We start from the raw sequence: 26,526 nt of genomic DNA on the forward strand, positions 1-26,526 counted from the left end.
CAGCAATAATAGAGAGTATTCTTAAAGCAGTGACAGCTAATATTTATATAATAACAATGGCAATGTGAAATGGAGGTCGACCGATAGTGGATTTTTAAATAAAAATATAATAACGATAGTTTGGAGCAGGAAAAAGACGATATTTTCTCTTTGTCAGAGAATATCCTGAAGGGATATTTAGTGGATTACATCATGGGAAAGTTTTCTATTTATCAGCAATGGGCAATGCGATGTTCTGTGGCTTATAGTAGGACTTTTATTGCGCGTCTCGTACATTGTTAAATAACAATGCACGGATCTGACTTTTTTTAGTCCCAATACCGATAGCGATACCTGGGCTTTGGGCATCGGCCGATAACGAGTACCGATGTGTGGAAGTGACTGGGATCATTCTATTATGTGCAAGGCTTGACTTTAACATCGCTTTCCTAACTTTGTAAAACAAAATGTGACCAATAAATACATAGACATACATTTATTTAATTGTTCTTTATTATTAAAATAATAGATTGTACGCCAGTAACTTGGTAAAAAAAATTCTCTGCAACAAATTGGTCAAAACTTAAACAGGAATTCAAATTACAGTATATAATTTATATAGTATATAATCATCAACAAATTGAATTGAAAAGGCTTACAGTACAGAGCCAACATTTCCAAACTACAATCGTGCAGGTCAAATATGAATACTAAAGTAAATATTGGTTGCTCATTTTCTGTCATTTTCTGTATTTGCAGCCTTTACTGTTTCCAGTTTCTCCAATTAGAAGATTTTATGATTTTCTCTGTTTTATATCATTTTAAACTGAATGTCTTTGGGTTTTGGACTGCTGGTCCTACAATACAAACTTTTTAAAGTGATATTTGGCTCTGGGACCCTGTGATGGACATTTTCCACTTTTTTCTGACATTTTAGAACTAAAAGATTATTTAGAAAAATATTTTTTAGAATAATCAATAATGAAAATAAAGCAAGCTTACTAATCATACAGATCAAAATCAAAATGTAACTATTGTAAATGCTTGTCGCCAACATACTGTCCTTGAATTTAATTTAAAGTGTACATAGTTTTGTTTTGCGCTGCATGTCCACTCATTTGACCTCCATTATGCTAATGACAATCCTATTTTATCTGTATGAAATTATATATGAATATCATTATCTTTATCAGAGATGTCTGATATTTAATTAAGGTCCCACATTGTCATATCAATCCAACTCAATTACCGGTAACAGGTTACTTTTAATTGACTGAATGAGGTTTTTCTCCCCAGGACTTCAACACTGTATAAACAAATCCCGACACTTACACACACACTCACACTCACACTCACACTCACACTCACACACACACGCACACGCACACACGCACACACGCACACCTCAGTGTTATTTTTACTTTCCCTTTTAATTACTCTCACAATGTTCTCACTAATGACTTAACTTTCTTGAATGACTTTGAGGAAGTTTGACTCCTCTTGACAGACAGACAGGTCTATATGTGTTAGAAGTTTGTCTATGAACACATTTAGGGTGCTTCTTTCGCACCTAACCCTGTTTGGTTTGGTTAAAACAAACTCAGATCTGTTTGCCCGGTTAGTACGGTTTGTTTGGGCTGGTCAGAAATCTGTCAATCGAACCCTGGTGCGGACCAAACGACTGAACCAAGACCTCAGCCTGTTCGCACTAGGCGTAAAAATGCCACGATAATGCGCAAGGTGTTTAGCCTGCAATGAGTACGCCTTTCTTGATTTCCATGTTTCATTTGTACGCCATTTATCCTGTACTGACTGCAATGTAAACCCATCCGCGTATATCCTGTATGCTACAGCAAGAGTTGCTAAATCTGTCTTTATTTTGGATCGACAACATTTAGTTTACAGGTTTCTAAGGAGTTTCCAGTGGCGGCAAGACGTGCCGGACGTCCCTAATTTGCATAAAGTAGATTTTAACTTTATGCGAATGAGGAGTTGCCAATGTGACGCCCCGTCTCTCGAATCGCACTACCACGCTACCAGAATGCATTGCACGGCTACTTATATAGACAATGAATGGGAAGCGTGGAGGGGACGGAGGCTGTGGACATGAACCATTAGAACGGAAGGAGTGGATCTGCTCTGCGCTGCCTTTGTCAAGGTTGAAAGGAGTGATAAAGTTTGCCGTCCTGGTTTGAACTACGCAGTCTGTGTTGTTGTTTCATAAATATAGGCACAACTCAACCCGGTGCCATTACTCGTGGTACGAAAGATCAGAAAATCAACCCCTTTCCGAGAAAAAATTGCTTCGCTTTTTCGATGATGTAATATTCGCGTCGTGTGTGAAAGTATTCATAACAAAAACAACAGTTCAAAAAATATACTGACGTGCATAAACTTCTGTCAGAATTTGATTCCCCCATGAGGGTCCTGATGATGCAGGACACCAAATGTTGTCCCCATGTTTACTAAATCTTGGTTCGTTTGTAAAAAGTGAGTGTGAACAGGAACCCGACCAGAACTAAAATGCAACAGTATCATTTGTCCCCTCGGTCCGGACCAAATGAACCGGACTACAGGTGTGAAGGCACCCGTAGGGAAGGTTTCAGATGATTGCTCCAGTAGTTTTTTTCCATATGGAACTTAGTAGATAGGTCATGAGAGTTTCTGTATAATGTGAAAACCTGCTACCCGTGTCAGGGCCGAGCAGACTGGCAGATGGTCGCAGTGGCTGATACAGTCTGTTTCCCACTGCAGGAATGACTGGAAGGCAAAAAAGGTGCAGGGGTCTGTGGATGACAGGAAGTGTGGCATTTTGAGATTATGAAGAGGTCAGGCTTTCCTCCAGTGAAGAACATATTTCATGGCAGGTAAATCACTCTTTTTTTTCTTCTTTAGAATCATGCACCATTTGCCTGCACAACTTGAACAATTTCAGACCTTGAAAATGCCACAGACAGAAGTGGCTATTTTCTCTACTTTCTTATGCCTTCACATGGACTTGAGCACTTTGGGAGGATTCTGCGTCACCGTATGCCACGGTGCTTTAGTTCACAAAGATACAGAATATAAAGAAGAAATTTTTAACTTTTTTTGAACTCCACAAGATGGCAGAGGAATGAAATTATACTAAAAGCTACAAAAAAGACGGCAGATCATCTTAACGTTCAAATCAAACCTAGTTTCTAACACCATTTATGCCTCTTTTCAGCAATAGCCATTCCATGTATTTACATTCTTGAAGTACTTCTCTATAGGTCGCCATTAATGCAACACGTTTTTACTTTTTTAACAATTAACTGAAACCGCAATCTTTCCCAAATCTTAACCAAAAGTGCAACAAATTCCTTGCGGTACAAAAATAAAAGCCTTTTTGCATGGACTTCTGCCTCCTGAGCCATTCTTGAGTTCACCTCCAGTGCCAGATAGCCACACTAAAATCCCTCATTTATGTAGAATAACTACCAGTAATGCTATAGTGGCCATTAATTTTTTTTAGAAACCCATTTTTTTTCTGGGGGAAGAAAATAATGTAAAAAAAAAATCACTCTTTTAGTACTTGAGCATGTACATTTGGGTATCTGGAGTACCTACCAACCCACAAACTGTGAAATAAGACAACCTAGTCAGTCAACAAGCCATTCAGATTGGTTTCCCTTCCTATGTCACATGCAGGCTTGAGATCTACATTTGCTACGGTACAAGCCAATCAGAGCAGACTAGGCTTTTTTGTCTTAAAGAGACAGGCGCTAAAACAGAGCGTTTCAGACAGAGGGTGAATACCGGTATATTCAGACAGACAGTATGAGAAAAATAATGTGTTTTTTGAACATTAAAGCATGTAAACATGTTTTAGCAGAAACCCAAAAATACAAGTAGGAACTTGGAAATGAGCGTGATATGTCCCCTTTAAAGCATAACCAGGCGCCTGTGAGTGGAAGTTTGTACAAAGCCGAAAGTAACATGAAAAATGTACAACCTCCGTAGCTGACATTAGTAGATATGAGAGGGTGGTATACCATTACTTGCTGACGGAGAGAACAACAATAACAAACTGTCCTCTGTCTTCGCGTCCTCTGGCCTCGCCTGAGTCATAAAACATGAAAGTGGATGCACAGTCTGTATCCAGATCAAAGCACTAAACAAATGGAGATATGCACTTCATCTTACAGAACCAAAGTGATTCCCATGTCCTTTGAACATGTCTGTAAGAAACTCTGTTTTAGTTACCTGCGTCATGTCACTTGTTGTGATCATTTTAGACACAATACACTTGTGTTGCGCTTATTGTGTGACCCTTATACATGTCTGAGAAATAAAAACAACACAATAAATCTTACAACAGTTCAAATAATGTTGACATAGACAGAAGTGATCGATCAATAGACAGTACATATGAATTCATACAGCATATGCTTTGTGATAAAACGCCACCAAAGCAAAATTATGTTTTAGAGGTTTGTTACTGACCTCAATTTCTGTCTGTTTTATGTGCTGGAATCCAGAGTCACATTTAATTTTCTGACCTTTGTCATGAAACACATAATGAGTGTTTAGCACCCCAGGATATTGGTCCTTGATGCTATTCAGTAACAGCAAGTCGTTTTTACATTTTAAATTTTGTACTCTGGGGTGACTTTTAGTCACAAAGACAAAACGTGCCCACAAGAGTAGATTTGCCTAAAATTATCTTAATATGCTGGTCAACTCAATTTAGAGAAAAGACTGACAAGAAAGTTAACAAATTGTTGGAAAATGGACTCAAATCAAATAAGATGTCATTATAGTTTTTTTGAACAGGAACTGGTTTTGGTATGGCCTGTTATATGCACACATAGGGCCCTATTTAAACCATCTATATCTCATGGCCTAAAGTGCAAGGTGCAAGTGCATTTAAGTCCAGCTCCACTTTTGCTATTTAAACGGTGCATAATCTGGGCGTAAAGTAAGGTGCAAGGGGCGTAACAGGAATTAAACCAATCAGAGTGTCATCTCCCATTCCCTTTAAAAGCCAGCTGTGCTTGCAATGGGCGCATTGCTATTTAAAAAACAGATTCTGCAAATTGGAAAAGCGAGATGGATCTGCTTGTGTGTGAAGTGAAAGTGAGCGAGCAGATGTATGTGGTGCTGGGTGCCTCCGCCGTCTCCCAATCCTCTGTCCCATCAACAACTCAATTGGACTGCATATGAGCAAAACGCTCTGATACTTACGTACTTATTTTAAGGCCAACCATAACCCTTACCCTAACTAAGTGTTTTTCATGCCTGAACCTAAGTTAGTGTTGTTTTTTTCGCGAAAAGGCTAAAATACTCGACGTACTCATGACACATAGAATGTCCGTGTAATGTCGTGGTATTTATACGCCTTCCTGTGAGACCGGGTTGGGTATGTAGATGTAGATGGCTGTGGGTGGTGAAAGGGATAGTGTGGATAGGATGTGTTGTAGCAGCCCGGCCTGTTAATTACTGCTATAAACTCAGCAGCTCGTGTACAAGGTCTCTTGCTCTCTCTCTGACTGCTCCTTCTGCAGTTTAAAGAGAATGCCTGGTGCAAGTATTAAAAGACCTGCCTCTCACCAAAGGCCAAGTACAAGTCGTCAAGCTTCTTCTCCAGTCTGAATTGACCTAATACTTTGTATAAACATGGTTGTGCATGCTGAGTATATCAAATCTGTTGTCCAAAGTTTAAGACAAGAGAAGTGAACTAATACAAGAGACGAACTACAATAAGAACTTTGCTATATATTACCCTTGTTGCTAAAAATTGTCCGTCTCAATCATCACTATGACCCGCTTGAAGTGCGTGGTGGTGTCTGTATTTACAGAGACCCTGCTATGGTGTTTAATTAGTATCAAAACTCGCGCGTGCACAGAACAGTATCCGCGAGCGAAAGGGTATTCCTTTCTAACCCCCTTAAATGCATCTAAACATTGACTGTGATTTAATTTTATATATGAATAATAATTTACACTCAATTGCTTCCCAGATACAACATTGTGATATTTGGAGGAGTGGATGGTCACGTGTTCTGTGCTCTATGATTGGACAACGGTGTAACGTGTTCATGAATTATTCATGTTCTGCCTTCAGTAATTCTAGTTGATACATTTCTTTGCAAATTTGACTATTATTTCATTCATGCAAAGTATTTTTATTGCTTCTTGAGTTCAGACAACATTGAAAAGTGTGTCTTCTTTTGTTAAAAGTAGAGGCTTTTGTAGATAAACATGTTCATATTTCTCAAAGTGGAGTATTGCAGAATGGCCCAGAGAGAATGAAGCTCTGGGGGACAAGCAGAGGCTTTCCACACAGCCCTCGCAGGTTTATAGTCCAAGGCCAAAATGAGCCACAGGCTTTTTTTCTCCTCCACAGGCAGAGCCCCATGATCAGCAGCTGGGCTCTGATTTAAAACTGGGAGAAAATAGCTCACACGGATGTAGGAACAGGGTGGGAGATGGAATCTGAGTTTACACAGGCTGCAGCATTGAAGTGGAGGAGGCCATCCATCCATCCAAACTACACCCATATTGTCCTCCAAACCTCCAAACTGGCCACCTGTGTGCTCCGTATTCTGTGTTCATTGGTACTTTGTTTCTGAATGTAAGACTATACACAGAATGCACATGCTTTTCTAAAAGCATACGATGTGTTTATACAAAGACGTCCAATTTTCCAACAAAAAAATCCCACCACTTTAAAAAGTAGTAAGGCTATAATTCAGCACACACTTTGAGAACACATCATACCAGCTTCATATGACAACATCAGATAATATTAGGATGGCCTTGGTCATCAGCAAGTGTGATCGCTTGCAGCACGCTCATCTGGGTTGGACCTTCTGCGTTTTGACAGCTCCATGATGCCAAAGAGCTTTCTGGGTGACATGCTGCGAGTCAAAAAGCGCCAGACAGCCACTACCATCAACAATCATGAAAATAAAGCCCCGTAAAACAGTGGCACTCAAAATAGATGGTAGTTGTTTGCTTGCTTGAATTATTTCGAGCAACCTAATGGACACATGGGGCTGGTTTTTATGGTTTGAGCCCGTTAGTTTCAGTGAAGGTAAATCTTAGTGCTACACCATACAGTATTATTTTAGACAACAGTGTGTTTCCAACTTTGTGGCCTGGATTTATGAGAAGTAGGTATTACAGTTCTTTTTTATATTAACAATGGATCAAATGGCTACATGTAATGGGAAAGGATTTTAATGGTCCCTGTGGATATGAAGTCTTTGACAGCTATAATACTACGGCCTATAAAAGTAAATCAACTGAAGCACAATCTATCTAGGTTTATCTCCCAGTGAAGATGCACACCCTTCTGAGTTACTATCCATAGTGTCACCAGAAGCTCTCCCCTTCACAGATGTGCCCACTTTATGATAATCACATGCAGTTTTTGGCATTTAGCCTATTCTAAAAATGGTTTCTGCATACTGGGGTCCCTAAACAGTTTTGTAAAATAAATAAATTGGGTACCACTGTAAAGCTGAGACTCTTGTAGATCCAATGAGCCCAATTGTATTCATGTGTGATGATGTTAGTCATTAGACCATTATTTAAAATTTGACATCACTGTATAAAATGATCTGTGGTGACCTCTAGGATAATCACAGCCTCATGCAACTTTACAATCACAAACTACAGACCTAGAGCATTCAGAGGATGGGTGGCTTTTGACAATACGGGGGTTTTTGAGCAGTTTCCAGAACAGAAGTGCTCGCCATCCAATCGCCAAAAAATGCAATTCTTGCAGAAATATCAAAAGGTTTTGATATCAAATCACAGCATGGCTTTTTATATGGTGTTCCTCAACGTTTTAATGTGGTATTTTGGAGGGATTATTGATCATTTTTTATCAATTCTTTAGCACCAAATCTGTGTTACAAATTGTATCAACCCAAAAATTGCTGCAACAACTTACCAAACATAATAGAGCATGAGGATGACCATCATATACTTCCATCATTATGTTCTAAGCCCTTATACACTTTCAAAATGTATTTTAATTAATGAATTCATGTTTCTTTCTGATTTATGACAGCTTGACACACAGTGCTGGGCTGTGATAATTAAAACTAATTAATCTTCAGGTTCTCAGCTTTCAGATGATGTACACCACTTCTATCTGACATCTACTGTTCTATCTCCCCTAAAGACAAAAATGGGTCTATTGTGGATCTCAGAGGGTTAAACTATATTAATAATTTATTTGTTTCAGAAAATACTGGGAGAAACACTTCACAAGTTCTCAGAGCCCAACGTCACAGATTACTTCTGTGCTGATTGGCTAATTGATTAATCGACTGATGGTTTCTGCTCTAAGTATTTGAAACTGTATTGATTACTTGGAGAGGGGAGTAATAAAATTGTGTTGTGGTTGGCAATAAAATCAGTGACTAGTGAAATATTTAAGTCACCCAGCTTCCCCTGGAAAAATAAATCCTGTCCAGTTAGAGCTTTTGAAACAGAAATAGGGTGCACATTTCTAAATCGCAAAAGTTTCCCAGGTAATTTCCAGGTAATTTTCACCTGCACCAGAAGAACTATGTTTACTGTGTCGATGGAGTCGATCTAAATCCCTCTAAATAGCAGCCTCAGCGAAACACCCACAATGTAAATGTGTGATATCTCTTTTCCCAACAAGCCTCGTTTTGCATTCACATTTTATCCCACATGACATTAGATTGAATCTCTTGATGGAGGACGATCGGCCGCGTCGTGTTTACAGTTTCCCGAACGAGTTCTTGACTTACGCAAACACTCTCACGTCCTCGCCTTCTCTCTTCACTCCCCTCGCTCTTGCAAACACACAACATGAATACAAAACGGCCGAGATCCTCAGACAACACACCCAGACGGGCACTATAGCCGAGATGGCTGTCATTACAGTGCATCTTCTAAGTATTCCAACTCAATCAGAGGTGATACAAAAAGGCCTTATCAGAGCTGACGAGCTGCCCTCTCGAGTCCCCTTCTTCCTTCTTCTGCTGATTGCAGCTATCAGCGTCTGTGTGGGGGCGAGATGCCGCTTGATAACTCTCCTCTCTCAAATGAGCCCATCTTCCCCCTGTTATGCTGGGAGAGGTGATGTCCCCGGTAGGTGTCATAGAAAAACGCCAAGCAGTGTGCGCACACATAGACTCTGAATGTTGAACGTATAGTGCACTTTATGGTCGAATGCCATACACCATCGATTCATGTTTTTATCATCCCATTTCAAATGACTGTTTTGATGTACAGGTATGTTATTCAGACCTGTACATTTATTGTACTCCGTGGTTAAAAAGCAATAATTAAGAAAGAAAATGGGTTTATCATTAATGTGTCCGTAAGCAACAAACACAACCTTTGATGCCAGATTGCTTTGTTGCTGTTTATCAGTGGCTAAAAAGAGAAGCTGAGTCTTCTGTAGTTTTGTGAAATGACCATAGACTGTAAATAAGAAGTGGACGTATTCACCGTGACGTCACCCATTGGTTTGTGGACTATGGTTTTGAAGCCCTCGAGTTCAGCATTTTGGCCGTCGTCATCTTGTTTTTTGGCTGGCAGATACATAAAAAGAATGCACAATTTATATTTTTTGAACACGTCAGAGCATATCGTCATATATATGTAATTGTGTTCTAAAAAATTTAAAAAAATGTTCTAAATGTACATAAACAGAGGCGTATGGGACATAACTACTGTGCACATGTTTGTTGCTGTGTACATTTCTTTGTCACTTCAGATTAAGACATCTTGCATGTGATCAAGTGGCAGACGCTGTCATCGGTGATGGCAGATAATTAGCAGCCAGTGTAACGCCTCAGTGGGCATAACAAAGCACGGCGATTTTATAACCTGAGGGTAATGAGAATTATCATCATCATGTTGAGCAGGCAGCAGTTTAGACAGCTCGTTTAAAAACCAATCATCCCTCAGAGGAACTTCGTTGATGTGAGCTGGTGGACGAACACTGGAAAATTATCAGAGTGTGTCATCTCGTCGGAGGTGGACAGACGCCGTTCACACTTGCATCGCCCTGGGGTTCACACACACACACGAATCATTCACAGCCTGACGCTCACACGGAATAATCACACAGGCTTTTCCTCAGCTGAGGGGGTCCCAGGCAAATATACTCCTATAGTCCTGACCAGAAGGTGGAAAGACACAGCGGCAGCTGGTGGCTCTACATCTTTGTCTGTACTTCTCTATCTCTTCCTGATTACATTTTCTCTTTTTCACAGATTCTTTAAAAAAGGAAGAAACTCAGTCTTTTATTATTTTTTTCAGATTAAGAGCTCAAATAAAAGACAGCTTTTTTGAAAGTTCGGTAAGGAAGATGTCTTCTCTCAGTTTTACTATCTCTTTTCACTCTGGTTCACAAATTTAATACGTCTCCATATCTGACCAAACAACTTGTGTTCAGTCGGTGGCTGGATGCTGCTCTTTGAATACCTTTGTGGATCTTTTATTTTGTCTTTCATACCAAGTGTTACACAAGGGGGTCTCATTTTAACTGTTGCGTACACACAAAACAAGGCCTGAAAGAGGCGTACGACCCTTCCCACGCAAAAATTGTGACTGAATTGAAGCCAGATTCAAAAAATTAAAAGAACTGTAAGTTTTTACACATATAAACGTTTTTTAATTGTTTTTATTGCCATTGTGTGAAACCCCTCTGGGTTTCCTCTATCAGCCTGTAGACTGCTTTTAATGCGAAGAATCCGGGCCGTTTTTTCCGGGAAAAATCCAATGGATGTGACATCATGCGTGCTCGTAAGTGCCTTTATTTTCAGCTCCTCTACAGGGCTTACAGTGTGGAATGATAGCTAACATTCAGTTAGAAATTGAGTGTGCTGACGCCAAAAAACGATCAGCCCCCATCACAACTCAGACTCCAACACAAACTCCACAAAAGCACAAAAAACAAAGTAATATCTAATGAGGCCTGGGAGTGAGACCAGGCTGAAACAGGACACCTAAAAGATCACTTTATTGAGCTATCATGTAAAACACTTTTGTGAGAATCCTCATTCATACAAAAACACAGTCACTGTGTCTATATCTTCACTGTTACTGCTAGACAAACCCATCATTCGACCCTTCTTAATGAGATGTCAAATGTTCCTTTTGCACACTGGTAATTGATCCAACTCGCTCCTTCTTCCTCTAATTGACCACATTAATCTCAGAGTGAATCTAAATCAATGAAAACTATTCTCGTTGGCAGCCGTGGTCACTGTTGATAAGTCCAAATAGATGGTTTAATTATTAATGGATTGTCTCCATTCATGTATAGATATAGATAGAATTTAGAATATTTAGATTGATGTATTATTTACTCTCATTAACATAAAATGTAGTTCTGATCAGCCAGATTTGACAGAACTTGTTTTTTTGGTAAATAAATATTTATATATATATATATATGTGTGTGTGTGTGTGTGTGTGTGTGTGTGTGTGTGTGTGTGTCTGAATACGAGCAGGAAGAGAGATAATCCGTCCTATTGCCTCCATTTCATCAGTATAATTAGGCAAAAAGTTTTTACTGATAAATAATAAATCATAAAATAAAAGTATTTTAGATAGTGTTACCTTAAACAATAGAATGTTTCAGAACATATACATATAAACAGATTTCCCAAGTCTTTTACAGAACAATGCAACTATGACAGTAATAATTGGAATAGGAAAAGTTTCAACTTTGTTTCTAATAAACCAAAATGAAATGTGGTTTTGACGGCCATCAGTAATCGTCATCGTGTGTCGAGCTGAGCCTACTGAGCCTACTGAGCCTAAATTTTACAGAAAGTAGCCCAAATTATCAGTTTGGATGACGAGCAAATTTTGCATCCCCCTGTTGGGTAGTTAAAGATGACTGACACAGCTGATCAATAACTGATGATGTATAGACTTTCAATGATTGATTACGAGGCAAATACTTGGAAGTTATACGTTTATGTTCCGGCTGACCCTTGGGACCCTAAAACGACGGCCAGACGGGAGCAGCTCAAGTCACTTTGTCACCATTCTTCTAGATCACATACTCAGTGAAGACACATGGATTAATCCCGTTTGTCAGTGACCAGGCCTTTGCTTGTACATTATGTACAGTAATTCTCAAATTTGAGAAAAGAGGCAAAATTACAAAAAACGAGCTTTTCACTGCAGCTTCAACGCAGACCGGTGAGATGGAACAAGAGAGAACAATGATTCTTCGACTTTCAAAAACGCAGCCTCACACTCCGGGCAACATCACTCATACACGGCAATGCCAGGCCAGAGCTCCTCCCCCATGGTATAGCACATTAGGCACACACGCACAGACACACACACACACAGAGGGATGGTGGTTAGGCGATGGCGGCGGGTCTGGGCCCGGGGCGCCGTTTGTCCGACGAACCTCTGCTGGATCCAGTCCTACATGGCAGCCACTGAGTCTGTTCTCTCCAATTTCATCAGTGTCTGGATTGACTCAGCCACCACACGGGACAAGAAAGTCACTGCAGACCCCCCTCACTCTATCTGGCCAACTTTTTTGAACCTTTCCCCTCTGGCACTCCAAATCAAGAATATATATGTATATATATTATAGGGCTGTCAATCGATTAAAATATTTAATTTTGATTAATCGACAAATTAATCACATTTCTAGATCTGTTCAAATTGTACCTTAAAGGGAGATTTGTCAAGTATTTAATACTCTTATTAACATGGGAGTGGGCAAATATGCTGCTTTATGCAAATGTTTGAATATATTTTTTATTAGAAATCAATTAACAACACAAAACAATGACAAATAGTGTCCAGAAACCCTCACAGGTACTGCATTTAGCATAAAACATATGCTCAAATCATAACATGGCAAACTGCAGCCCAACAGGCAACAACAGCTGTCAGTGTGTCAGTGTGCTGACTTGAGTGTGACTTGCTCAAACTGCATGTGATTATCATAAAGTCAAGGGGAGACTCGTGGGTACCCATAGAACCCATTTTCATTCACATATCTTGAGGTCAGATGTCAAGGGACCCCTTTGAAAATGGCCAGACAGTTTTTCCTCGCCAAAATTTAGGGAAAGATTGGAGTGTTATTTAGCCTCCTTCACAACAAGCTAGTATGACATGGTTGGTACCAATGGATTCCTTAGGTTTTATAGTTCCATATGATGCCAGTCGCTTCACTCTAGCTTCAAAACTTAACCTAACAAAAATCCTAAATTGCCTTAATGTATTAAATAAATTAGTGGCGTTAAAACGAACTTGCGTTAATGTATTATTATCGCGTTACTTTTGACAGCCCTACTTTTTAGCATTTAATAATCCAAATTTCGTGCCTCAGGAGATGCGTCTGTGTACCATAATTAGTGGGCTAATGTACAATGAAATATAAAACAATGGGCCTATATACACACATATGAGAGCATTATACAAGAAGGCTGCCATCCTTATGAAAACATTTTGAAATCATTAACCATATCAATCTTCCACGAATCTTGTTCATCAGAAATAAACTTAAGAAGACAACGAGTAACCAGCCAATCAGAGACAGAGTAGGGCGGGTCTTCGCGGAATGGGAAAAAATCAATCAAACTACCGTAAATAACTGGCTTCGCAACTGCCAATGGCTGGGGAAGAGTTAATTTGGCATGCGGATGAGATCACTTCACTTAAGCTACCGCGTGCCAATAGTGACGTGCGTGACTGACTGCTCCAGCATGACTTACAAAGCAGGTTGTACTGTATATACATATCCCTGTACATTATTAAATGTAGCTGCACGTGTGGCCATATCTATAATTTATTGTACAACCCATACATTATTCACTCTAACCTATTCTGTCATGCATTCTCCTCACTATTCAACACCAGCACCCTGCAGACACTGTATAACCACTTGATCCTTATATACTGTATACAGCTGTGTGTTTTTATCTATTTGCCTTATAATACCTATATGTTTATTTCTCAGTGCTGTCAGTACATAATGTGGCCCAGTACCCTCACTCTAATTCTGAAGATTTCAATGTTTATGGATTTTTAGAGCTAGCTCCTCATCCTCAGACCAAACATCTCCACTATATTCCCTCGTACCGTCTACTTACACAAGTGTTGTTGAGGCCGTGTTTTTAAGCCTCTAGTGACTAAATGATCTTAAATGAATGCACTTAGCATGTACCGTGCTACATTTTCCCGCTCGTCCCCCGTGTTTGTCAGAGATGTTCCATCCTGACCATTTTAAACCATATGACCCAAATTTGACTAAATGTTTCCGTGATAGAGTCGCACCATTCACCGTAACCATGGCGACTAAAAGCATATGACTTTTTCTCTCAATGTCAGAGCATTTACATGCCTACTCCTTACGGGACAAAGAGCATATTTTGAGATTTAACAAGGCTGTCTGGATGGAAACCACATTATTAATCAGCAGGTTGTACGACACGCTGTTTCGTCCAATCACTGGGTACAAGACCTTTTTTATAGTTTACATAGAGACATGTGGAGCCCTGACCTCATACTTTAAGATAAACACAGTAAATTATTTACATCCTCATCTTAGTTTACATTACTCAGCTGTTCAGATACATAGACTGTATTTATAAGTGGACGTAGTCACCGTGACGTCACCCATTGGTTTGTGGACTGCCGTTTTGAAGCCTCGAGTTCGGCATTTTGGCCGTCACCATCTTGGTATTTGGCCTTCACCATGCTAAGAGGGTGGAGCTAAGTACAACCGTCCACTTCCTATATACAATCTATGAGTTTGACTCATACTAGGGGCTGAATGGTGCTTAAATTTTGACCATTCTTTTTCTCAAAATCGCCCAAAAAGTGCACTACTAAATCACCGGAATATCCCTTTAGTATAACTATTAAAGTTAGCTAGCTAACAGCGTGTTCATTGTATCAATATTCCAACTGTGACTGCTGCTGACAAAATTATCCTTTTCTTCTGCATCTCTCTCGCAGGCAATGAGGATTTTAAATTGCATTAATTCTAACGGCTCCCACTTCCTCACTTTGTACAGCCATCATTGGAGGAGGTGGAAGAGGAGGCACACATCTAAATTTAACACCTACAATACATTCAGAGAAATTGATTCAGTTTGCTCCCAGACATGCTGCAATCACTCTGCTTTTGGACTGTCTCTTTCTGTGTCCTCATGTTGCCCTCAGTAAGACAAAAGCTGGTATGTGTCTTTCTAGCAAACAGGAAAGATGCTGTTAAAAGGATTAGACTGGATATTTATACTGCGCAGTATATGTGGTGAGGTGATATGTTTATTCTCTTAAGCATGTGTTTTTGTGGCTTATAAAGCTAGATTCAGATGAGTGCCCCTATCGTATTTATACCGGCAGATGGGAATCTTGTTGCAGCTGAACTGATTTGGACCCGTCTGAAGATTTGAATTGCTAAAATACCTCTGTTGTGGCTCATGCAAAAGGCTTGTGGCACACGGTGACAAATCCAGAGGCTCTGGTCCAAATGATCCCCCAAGATTTACACCCTCCAGTCTACTGCAGTCAGGGCCGGAGCAAATGGTCTACTCACAGAGATGGAGACAGAAATGAGGCAGAATTGAAAACCTGACATGTTTGTCATGTATATATGTATTGTAATATATGTATTTATGACCCAGCCCGGTCGCACTAAATGGAGTATGAATGACACGGTAATCGCAAGTCATTTAGAGTGCAATAAAAACGCCTTTCTTAATTTTGGCGTGTCATTTGTACGCCATGTAGTCTGTACTGACTGCAATGTAAATGCATCCACATAAATATGCTATTCTCTGAGGTAATGATGTAGAATAAAAACATAAGAAAAACTGCTCGGATTGAGGGGTCCAACAAACACAGGACTTTCAACCGGGAGACTGGCGTTCGAAACCAAAGTGTTGTCGAGTTCTTTTAAAGTTACGTTTGTGACGTGTTTTCTGTACTTCTATTAAGTTGTTTCAGTATGTATTTTACTTAGTTCACGTAGTTATTTCAAGCCCAACTGTGACGTTTTTCCTTTTGTCGCCTAAACTGTAGTCCTTTTTTTGCGTGGCGTAAAAATGACGCGCGAAATAGGCGTACAAATGACATGCGTTTCTTCATCTGGGTCCTCCTCCCCTGTCCCCCATACCGGACCTTGTAACGGTCAGGGAAATCAACACTGTTTATATTGATTATTAAATTGATAATACAAAACTTCAAATGAAAAAGATGAGGTGGGAACATTTTTTTTTTTATTTTCACAGCATTTTAAATCTTGAATTGTTTAATAAAAAAATGGCTAATTAAATTAATTAATAGTTAAATAAGTGTGTGCATTTGTCTGTGTGTGTGTGTGTGTGTGTTAGCTGACAGGTGCTCGGCCACCTGCCTGGCTGCTGAAAGTGCATTTGAAGTTATGAAAGTCATGAGTGAGATCAGCAGAGAGCCATTTGCTTTTTCAGTTCATTCAGTGAGACGGACGGGTCTGGCTGGAAATGAGAACGTTAATTGTTTTTCGTGGAGGTGACTGCAGGTCGGTAGACAGCCCACCTCGGTGATGCACAGACATACAGTAGATGGTTGTTGGAAGTGATTAGGTGATCAGGTGATGCATACACTACATAATGCCATCTGAGGTAGTTTGGAAAGTTTGAACGTAAAGTTTCTTCCTTGTCAGACAGATATTACTGACCGGATATTCTGACAGATTTACAAATAACCCCAAATAATTGATAATGTTCCCAATAAAAGGCCAGTCTGAATGATCTGTAATTTAGTATGTTATACATTTTGTGTGTATTTTAATGTTACAGCTATTTCTTTTTAGAATGAATTCAGTTCTTTTAAGGATTAGTTGGATTAGTTGCCACAAAGTGTATATCTTCCAGTAGCCAATAATTCATGTTTTAAAGGGTAATTAAAGGGAAATTAAGGGCATCAATCTCGAATAGTTAAGGTTAGGATAGGTCGTCTTGCGATCTCAGATCAAATTTTGCAATTTGCAGGTTACCTTCTAGACACGACCGCCCGGTCTCACCAATTGGCGTATGAATGTAACAGCAATTTTTAAGTCATTTCGCATGCAATAACAACACCTTTCTTGCTTTTTGCATGTCATATCAAACAGCTTAGTCTGTACTGACTGCAAAGTAAAAGCATATGTGTGAATCTGCTAAGCTCTGAGCTAGTGACGTAGAATAAAAAGGGAGAAAGACTGCTCATGGTGGGCTGGAGGGGAGGCAAATGGGTCCATCAAACACAGGACCACGGTTGTTTATGTCCCTAAGTGTTGTCGAGTTATTTTGAAGTTACATAAGTGACATTTGTGATGGGTTTTCTGTACTTATGTTATGTTTTTTACATATTTTTCTGTTCACACCTCGACAAACATTCAAACTCTGACCTCTGCGTCACAGCCATGAATATGGAAATAAGCTTGGAAATTAGGAAGTCGATTGAACCAAAGCTTGATGAGTGTGAAGTCTTTATTAAGCATTTGGTTAGAGACTAATGAAAGCCTTTTAACCCACATCTCATCTCCACATTCACGCCAAACCAGGTCTGACACTAACGTCCACTTTGAGTCATGAAGCGTGAAAACTGATCCTAAAACATGCACTCGGATCTCGAAGGTTTTAAGTGTCCAACAAGTTGTGGTGATAAAACTTCTTACAGAACAGTTTTACCGGACAGTAAATGTGTGTTTTCATACTTCCACAAATCCTCATTGAAATCATTGTGAAGCACACCAATCTGCTACTGTGACAGCAAAGAGAACAATATGGCACCACTGCTAATCTTTCATTTCGCAGCTTTTTAGCTGTAATCTCTGCTGTCAAACAAATGTCTACCTGGCCTCAATGTGTCAAGGTGGTGATCGTGGATATATAAAGAGAACTGGATACAGCGTTGGAGGCGGGCCCCCGTTCATTCCTATGAAAGCTGATCAGTGACGCATGAAGCCTGTCGTCACAGTTTAGTTAACTCCGCCTCCCAGCCCTCGCTCCAGCCTCGGTCTGGGTTTAATTCACATGAACGGAGGACGGGAAATAACTCTGGATTCGGCTATTTTCGGCATTTTACAACTTTTAGGATGATTTAAATAAGGGCTATTCAAGTGTTCATAGTTGATTCACCTCAAAAAAAATGATCCGCTGAGTTACAGATGTCTCTTTCCCAATGTAAGTCTATGGGAAAAAGTATTTTTGGGCCACGTGACGGACACGGAAGTTGTAGTACCGCTGTTTGGCCACTACGAAAATTGGCATCAACGACCGGCGCTCTTCCTGGGGGCTGAATGGTGATGTGTAACCACTGCAGTCTTGGTCTTGTGGGAAATGGTGTTCATTAAAGGATAACCTCCAAAATAGAATGACCATCCATCACAGAGTTTTCTTGTGGATTTCAGAAATCATGACTGACATTTCAGGTGCACTTCCTTTCAGTTTAAACTCCAAATATAATGGTTAGATTATCTGGTTAAACTTGAACAGAAAAAAACACATTTCAGTGGATTCACTCCCAGGGATGAAGTAAATTAAAGTAAAAGTTTAAATGAAATGATGTGCATATAGTGTCAGGCGACAGAGAAAATAACACGAATCTTAGAGAGCTATTGTGATGAACTAGTGCTAGCATGTTCCTGGCCAATAACATATAATAAATAAAGTCATCATTATTATTATTTAATAACAATTCATCATATTACTTTCATTTTGGTACACAGATATGCACATGCAGACGCTGTGGCCACTTCCCAAACAGTTATACGTGTTGTTTAAATCCTGTATGTGGTCATTCGTGTGATATACAAGATATCAAATTACAATATTTTCTATGTACATTTTTATCCGTTAGCACATTTTACTCTTGAGACCGACAGTACTGTATTTCAGAGGCTGTAGCAGGCTCAATCTTAAAGCTAGAGTGAAGATACTGGTATCATATGAAACTAGAAAAACCTAAGGAATCCATCCGTACATGCTCATACATACATTGCTCTTAATGCAACTTGCACTACTGTCTTGTACTTGTTTTCTGTTTTCCATTCGCCCTGTATACTGTATATGATGAATGGATTGAATGAAACCTTTTTCATTTAGTTTCATCTTTAGGTGTAATGACCACAGCAGCCTCTGGGGGACAATAGCAGGCCTTTAGACTTTTAGTCTTGTCATGTGTCTCTGTGTGTATGTGTGGGTTATTTGTGTGAGTTGAAGGGTCTGGAAGGTGAATCTCTTCAGTGCTCCTCAGTGTTTTCTCTCTGACACAGAGACACATTAAACAGCAGCACCAATTTCCGCCCAAGCTGCCCGATGATTGCCATCAAGAGTCCTAAACAGCTCGCATGTTGTCCTCTACTCGTCTATTAAGACTCGGTTCATTCTCAACCCGTGTGCTGTTTCTCGGGGGGGAGGAGGGGAGGGGGTCAAGGCTCAGTGATCACAGGTGGGCTCTTCACTGCTGCGTTGACGTCTGCATGACAGACAATTACCTGAAACGTACTATTGTATTCACATCTCCCTTTGTGTTTTTAGCCATCTTTCTTTCTTCTCCTGTATTCCTCCCTCCTGTATTTCAAGAAATATTATTTTGAAGGATCAGGCTGGCGTTATTCTATGGGTACCCACAAGTCTCCCCTTTACAGACATGTCCACTTCATAATAGTCACTGGCAGTTTTGTGCAAAAAACATGCAGTTTTTTTCATGCAGTATAAATGTGTTTTTTTTTTTTGCCTATTCTAAAATGATGTGTTTGGATATTTGTGCCTACTGGGGTCCCTAAACAGTCTTGTTAAAAATGTGGTATCACTGTAAAGCTGAGACTGTTGTGGATCCAATGAGCCCAACTGTATTCATGTGTGATGATCTTAGTCCCCATAGTAGCCATTATCGATTGTCATTTTTCAAGCAAAAAAAAGCCAAACATTTCCTGGTTCCAGCTCATCAAGTATGAAAACTGTTTATCGGACAAAACAGGCAACTTAATGATATTAATTGAGTGTCAGGAAAATTGTGATGTGGCATTCTTTCCACAATTAGTTTTAAAAAAGCTAATTAATCAATAGTGAAAATAATTGGTTGCAAATCTGTTTAAGATAAGTGGTAATCAATACCCCCATCAGCTCCTTAAACACTGAGCTACCTCTGTACTGAATGCTTAGAGATGAAACTAAATATCGATATCAAACCATGAGACAGCAAATCAGTGAATTTCCCAAAATGTCGGGAGGGGCTTTTAGATGGAGATATCTGGCTGTGAGTGTAGAGCGATGCCACCCTGACGGCTGTTGAGCGCAGGACGCCGGCTGACTGAGAATGAATGTGGACAGCTGAGCGACCGCGGGGAAGCCCCGGCCGAGGGTCGTCGTCTGATGACCTTGTGCTGTCTGCCGTGGAAAGCTGATCTGACAGCGCTGGGCCCGAGGCCGCGGACACACATGTGGAAAGCTCAGATAGCCACCAGGACGCGGACTGACTGACGGACAGACGTGGTGTCGGGAGGACTGGGAGACGTCGGGCCATTAACGACGTCAATTAAACAATTAGTGCTCTCTTGTGACTTGGCAGTGCAGAGTTAGTCTGGCGAGGAGTTGAGACTGTGACGCATTGGGCGGGTCAAGAGTTCAGTCCCTGCAGTCAGTCAGTGCTGAGATGTCCAGGAGCGAGATATTGAGCTCCTGAGGTGTTACCCTCGACTGGGCCTGCCCATCAACTCCTGAACAGTCGATAGATGAAAAGATACAAGGATAAAAACTGGCCCAGATGACAAGTAACACACCATTTACTCCCTTAACACCACTGTGATGGCAGCATTGCTCTTTGTGTCTGCCACTGGTGAAGAATTTAAATGAACAGTGATAAGCAGACCTGATCCTGAGTTTGTATTGATTATTTCAATTTCATCAATTGCATCCATTAATTTGAGTTACAAGTGGTTATTATTTCTATAATAATTTTTTAAAAATTATAATTAAGTTTTTTCCAGGGCTGTCAATCCAGCTTAAAATATTTAATCACGATTAATCGCATGATTGTCCATAATTAATCGTAATTTTACGCTTAACACAAATACAGGGCTTCCATAGGAATGCTCACCCAACTTTTAGCACATTTGACAGTATTGATCAAGGTGGATGGATTCAACAAGCAACCCGGTCTCACGGAAAACAAAGTACGGAAAACACGTCACAAACTTAATTAAAAACCATGTGACAAACGTCGCTAACATTACTTACAAAACAAAACACCGGTCTCCTAGTTAAAAATCCTGTGTTTGTTGTGTTTTGTACGTTGAGGTTTGTTGGCAATAAGAACAACACAGAATATGATCATCTTTATCCTTTAACCAGCAAACTATGGTACTTAATTGCCCCTCAGAACAGACATCTGGAAACAAAACAAAAATACATTTATTTCATTGGAATGCACCATTCAATAATAAAGTCCCATTGGGGCTTACTATGTTCTCTATATACATATAATGGATGAACCTAGTTTTCCGATCATTTCTCCAGATCATGATTAATTTTGCTAGGTTTTAGAAAAAATAATGTTTTGATGAGAAAGAAGCATCTGGTCCTGTCAAGTCAATTAAACGTAAACATCCCTCAGTCGCGAATTTGCCTCAAAAGACTTCAGTCCTCAGATGTTTATCTGTGAGCCCTGTGCCGTGTTATTGAGCTCAACATTAACGGCCACTTTGCTCCAGAGCTGTCTGAGCTCCAGCAATGGGTTCAATTTCCTGATATCAATGTAACAAATGCATCACAGAGTTTATAATTTCCTTCCACAAACACATTCTCTATCTGTGCACTGTACTTGATATTATTGACAATTAAAAGTCAGTGCTCAGTCCCTGATGCAGTAGTCGTCGCAGCTTGTATTTATATCACACACAGCTGCTGCTTGGGATTACTGGTGTTGTGTACAGATGCAGGCCCGACAAACAGCACTGAACTGCCGTGATAAACCCGGAGCCGATGCTGCGATCTCTATCCTCTGTGTGTCCCCACGGCAGGTAAAGAAAAAGGCTATATGTTCCATATAATTACAGCCGTCTACAGTTCAACCAAGCACTTCACCTGTGCGTGGCTCTGTCTTTTTCCTTACGAACAAAAAAACTACGATGTTACATCAGTCCCCGTTTTCTGAGCTGGCCTCCTTTATCAGCTTTGGTATCATCCATGCAGTCTTTTAAAACAACAATACTGTATTTGTTTCATTTGAGTCTATGGGGAGGTCGAAGGAAGTTACCATTTTTATTGTTGTTGTCTGAATAGCGTGACGTCATATCTGTTCCGTATCCGTCAACCAAAACAAACCACAGCCGGCCGCAGCGAGCCAAAACGAGAAAGCACAAAACGGCGGAGGGTCGGCATGGATACAACCTGCACCCTCCCATTTTATATCTAAAGATGTAAACACTACACATACAGTATGGAAACACGGACTTGGCGAAGTTAGCCAAAGTATACACCTGTGACTACGTCCGGTATTCAGAATAAGGTGTTAACAAAGGAATTCAAAGGGATTCTGTATTAATTTAGATATTTTCCAACGTAAAAGTCCCTAGAAGTGTATTATTCAACTTTTTCCCATGGTCTAGTGTCAAAACAAAAATTGCAATAAATCGTAATATCGCAATACTTATCGAATCGGCACCCAAGCATCATGATAGTATCAAATCGAGAGATAGTTGTATTGTCCAAGCCTCAGTATTTAATGTGGATTGGTCACGTCTGGACGATATCTGATCCTCTTAATAAGCCCCTTTATATACTGCACCAATGGGTGAAATCGGTGCATCCCTCAAAGCCATATTTACAACATAAAAGCTGTCGCATGACCAAACATTGATGAATTATGTTTGTTTAAACTTCCATAATAAATGGTTTATTATGTGATTCTGTGCACACAAGCTACATTTTTTTCTCTTCCAGTATTTCTTCCCCCACGCTCCATCATACTTAAAGACTTTTGAAGGTGGTTGCAGGATTTAATGAACAGTTTTGTATTTAACAGTAACAATGGATGGCCAGTCAAAGAACACTTAACAGCTCCCTGGTAGTCTTTAGTCATACTCACAGAAAAAAAAGAGTCCAATCACTGAACTCCTACTTCAGCCGTCCGCCGGCTCCGTCCGTCAGCCTGTCGGAGCGGCGGCTCCACACATTAGCTCTTCACATGAAGAGCTCATGAATAGATTTACATCTCTGGGATCATTAACTGGACGGTTCTCTCAACTGCTTTTCACATCGCACTGTCTCTAATGCACACACAATCAGCGTTAACGCATCATCTTCATCCTCCTTATTATCAGCATCATCATCCTTCTCTTCGTTATTATTGTCACAATCATCCTCATCACCGCCATTATCCTTCTATTTTCCATCATCCTCTTCCTCATTATCAACATCATCATCGCAATGTCATCATTATCATTACATCACCATCCTCGTCATTACCATTGTCCTCCTCTTTAGCGCGTCCTCATTGTCGTCGTCATCATCACACAGAAAGTGAATCCCTCACAGTACAACATATTCTTTAAGAATGCCAGTAAGCATTCATTTGTGATCAGGAGGTCAAAAGACTTAAAAAAGGTAACCCACAAGTTGCGAAACTCTCGCAAGATGGTTGAGGTTAGGCATTGACCTGGAATGGTTGAGGTTAGACATTGACCACGAATAGTTAAGGTTAGCTATTGACCATTAATAGTCAAGGTTAGGCATTGACTTTGATTTTGTTAAGGTTAGGCATTGATCTTGAGTAGTTAAGGTTAGGCATTGACCACGAATGGTTAAGGTTACGCATTGATCTTGAGTAGTTAAGGTTAGGCATTGACCACGAATGGTTAAGGTTAGGCATTGACCTTGAATGGTTAAGGTTAGGCATTGACCTAGAACAGTTAGGGTTAGGCATTGACCTCAAATGGTTAAGGTTAAACATTGACTTAGAATGGTTATGGTTAGGATAGGGCTTCGTAGGTACCGAGTCTTACAAGCATTTTTGCACATTTTCGCAACTTGTGGGTTACCTTCTAGATAGAACCATAAAAACTTGGTTAAATTTGGTTGTAAAATTAAAGTTTATTAAACGTCTAGATTAAATGTAACCGTTTTTTATCAGGTTCCGCAAGTGTATTGCAAGCCCGGTGGCTTGCCGGTCCTAAATTGACTCCCTGCCAGGCCTAAGCATTGGGGAAATTTTGTTTTTTAAAAACAAGGGAAATATTTTTTTTAATTAAAATGTGTTATACAAGTATCAAAATTTTTTAAGGAATAGCTCAGTGCATAGTTTGTATAGGTAACGTTAGCAAGTGTGCGGAGAGAGAGAAACGGTGAGTATGAAGTTAGCAGTAACTTTTAGCTGTGACTGTATTAGTGCAGTGTGTAAACAGTTGAGGCTATATAATAATAAATGCTACAACTCTTCTAAACCCGAGCCAGCCCTGAAGACTAGCAACTTTAGCCTGGGCTCACTTAAGGTGGACTGAGTTTTAAGATCGATCAGCTATTACCGTTTTATTGACAAGCTGCTCCTCCGAGATTGTTCACATAATAATAACAACTCTAAAAAAATACAACAGTGTTCCCAGTGCTTGAAAAAAAAATTATCATTTCAATAAAGGGAACAATGCAATGAATAACACATAGGCCAGGGCCACATAACAAAACACAGGAACAAAACACAGTTGCCTTTTTTGAGTAAATTTCACAAAAGTCAGACAGAGCGTTCTCTGGGACCTTGATTAGAAGGGCATAGTGTTTTACTTTTGACTTCTTTTTCAACATTACTAATGATTTGTGCTGATGAATCAACCACAAGAGATTAATGTACACCCAGCTTCTAGTTGGTGTATATGGGGAAATTGACAATCACTGTCAATACAGGAATCCTGGCCACAAGATACAAGGTGTTCATTTTATTTTGTTCATCCCTAGTACCTACTACCCTCCCCGAAAAACCTGAATTTGAAAAGCCATTAATAATAAATAAACTAATTGAAGGTATCAGAATGAAGACAATTATTTCTCTAATCGTCTTTGTGGTTTTAAGAAACAGCACAGGTCCTGAATCCTTTTCTAGCAGGGTGTCTGGGCGGATCACCTCCCACCCCCAACTACAATTGGGCTTCTGATAACAGATCTTTTAATATTACTCCCTTCTCCAATATCGGAGGATTGTGAGGGTGCCAGGCAGGGATATTGAGTGAGAGCTAAGAGTTTCTCCCTTTCGGCTTGGCCCGCCATCAAAACTTATTAGACAGATAAATGAGAGCTGGACTTGCGTCTGGGAGCGGGCCTCTTTCTGTGCCTGTGTGTCATTTATTCGTCCCCTGAATACTGGCTCAATCAGATAGCGGGCCAGCCTTTCACGGCCGCCACCATCTCTCTGCATCTGTTGACCTGCGCTGGCACGGCTGGGACTAATGTGGGCTGCTTCGGTGGCACCGAAACAGCCGTTTCCCTTTCACTTTGAAACAGCTTTTGTTCAATTTGTTCTTATTTTTCCCCCCCAGATAAAACTGCGATGTGAAGGTCAGATCTGTATATGTGGCTCTACTACTCTATAGACACTATTTGGTGTTTTTGTTCCCCGATTTATCAAAGTAAAGAAGCATTGTAAACCCCTTTAACACTTCTTTTTGTGCCTCAAGTTTTTGACTTTCATCCCACTGTTCCAGCTAATATATGATAAGAGGCTTAATTTGCTTTTTTATCCCACATGGATGGATGATGTGCAGTAATATTATATAGCAGGATTAGAGCTTGTCTGAAGGGACTTGCAGAATAATAAGTATCTCCTTCCTCAGCTGACCCGTTGTAAGCTACTATTCTGAGTTTGTGTGTGCTCATGTGTGTGTCATTTGTTCACGCCACACGACTTAAAATGAAGTCCTTAAAAAAAAAGAAGAAGACATCCTTGACCAGTTTCCTGTATCCATGGCGATAGGAAGTGCTCTCCAATCATATCTCTGTATACTGTGTTAGGGAAGTGCACTGTTTCCTGCTGTTTTCACTGGCTTCCTCCCATTGGTGTGTTCTCAGGATTTTGCATTTGGTCCTGGAAAGCCACACAGTTCTTAACCAGCGCTCTTGTTGTGTGTTCAGTTTTTCTACTTTTTTTTTTTTTCCTAATGAGTACCTACTTCTACGCCATCACATTTGAAGTAAGTTGCAAAGTTTTGGTAGCATTTTTCAGACATTAAGTGAGTTGCAGTTTCAAGTTTTCATGGTTTTCTTTATGATTAGCATGCTTTTTCTTTCTCTTTCTTTCTTTGTAAATATCTGGGGGCCCTTCCGTATGGAGTTTGCATGTTCTCCGGGTACTCTGGTTTCCTCTCACAGTCCAAAGACATGCAGGTTAGGTTAATTGTTGACTCTAGTGAATGTGTGTCAGCCCTGTGATAGGCCGGCGACTTGTCCAGGGTGTATCCCGCCTTCTCCCCAATGTCAGCTAGGATCGGCTCCAGCCCCCTCGCGACCCTGAATAAGCGGTTACAGATAATGGATGGATGTGTAAATATCTGCTCGGTTCAGTGATTTCACTTGAATGAAACACTGAGATCAA

The 26,526-nt window shown here is 40.1% G+C and overlaps 1 protein-coding gene across 4 annotated transcripts in view; it reads left to right on the top strand.

The window, feature by feature from the left end:
- The window catches only part of LOC141756980 (uncharacterized), a 75,434-nt gene that overhangs the window by 44,939 nt on the left and 3,969 nt on the right, over positions 1-26,526 (top strand). The window contains exon 2 of one of the 4 annotated variants that reach the window (XM_074617107.1): positions 2,734-2,846. The exons of 1 other annotated variant lie outside the window; for it this stretch is intronic. Coding sequence is in view for 1 of the 3 variants with exons in the window: in XM_074617105.1 (XP_074473206.1) it covers positions 26,093-26,125 (33 nt within the window). In the remaining 2 variants the exon portion in view is untranslated. Of the gene's footprint in view, positions 1-2,733; positions 2,847-25,981; positions 26,126-26,526 lie in introns of those variants that run through there. 2 more of the 4 variants (XM_074617106.1, XM_074617105.1) reach the window with 2 other exon arrangements.

The sequence above is a fragment of the Sebastes fasciatus genome, chromosome 19, assembly GCF_043250625.1.
Source record: "Sebastes fasciatus isolate fSebFas1 chromosome 19, fSebFas1.pri, whole genome shotgun sequence".
Lineage (NCBI taxonomy): Eukaryota > Metazoa > Chordata > Actinopteri > Perciformes > Sebastidae > Sebastes > Sebastes fasciatus.